This window comes from Seriola lalandi, unplaced genomic scaffold, assembly GCF_002814215.2.
Source record: "Seriola lalandi dorsalis isolate HSWRI2012SDOR001 ecotype SW California unplaced genomic scaffold, Sedor1 jcf7180002054973, whole genome shotgun sequence".
In the NCBI taxonomy this organism is placed as follows: Eukaryota; Metazoa; Chordata; class Actinopteri; order Carangiformes; family Carangidae; genus Seriola; species Seriola lalandi.
The window spans coordinates 173,669-174,196 of NW_019525523.1; the positions used below are offsets into that span (position 1 = coordinate 173,669).

General features: G+C 34.5%; 1 protein-coding gene across 1 annotated transcript in view; it reads right to left on the reverse strand.

Moving 5' to 3' along the window:
- Positions 1–327: 327 nt before the first annotated feature.
- LOC147817337 (protocadherin beta-15-like) overlaps positions 328–528 on the reverse strand; it is a 1,611-nt gene continuing 1,410 nt past the window's right edge. Inside the window, exon 2 of the mRNA XM_087171019.1 lies at positions 328–369. Within this exon, the coding sequence (XP_087027145.1) occupies positions 328–369 (42 nt within the window). The remainder of the gene's footprint in view (positions 370–528) is intronic.

A 528-nucleotide genomic window follows, 5' to 3' on the forward strand; every position in this document is an offset into this window, starting at 1 on the left:
CATAAACAACAGATGACGAACCAAGCCCTTTAGAAGTATAGGACATCATATTTTTTACAAGGTATTCGCTTCCAATTAACGAGAAAAGAGTCATTCTGTACCCATAAAAACAAGTACTAAGACAAAGACATGTTTAATCTTTCCCTCGGGAGTAAAATTAGAGTGTAAAAGCAAGGAAATGATCAAAACCTGAAACGTTTTCTATGATTTTAAAAAAACAAAATTTCCTCTTAACATTTTGACAGTAGTCAAACATTTGCTAAGAATCAAAGAAATCAGGAGGGAATGAATGCGCCAGGATTTAAACACCAAAAACAAACACCCTCTTCAAGACGGTACAAGGAAGGCCCCAAATGGAACTAACGAGAGCTACAGTGGAATAAATGTAAAACCCATCTACAGATCAGCCATTGAGTTGGTATGTTGTAAAGAAGAATTAAGAATCATCGTGGGAAAGTTGAGCATTTAGTATAACTGAAACACTTCAACTACTTTCTAAAGCAAAATGCCTTAAATGAATCTAATTTA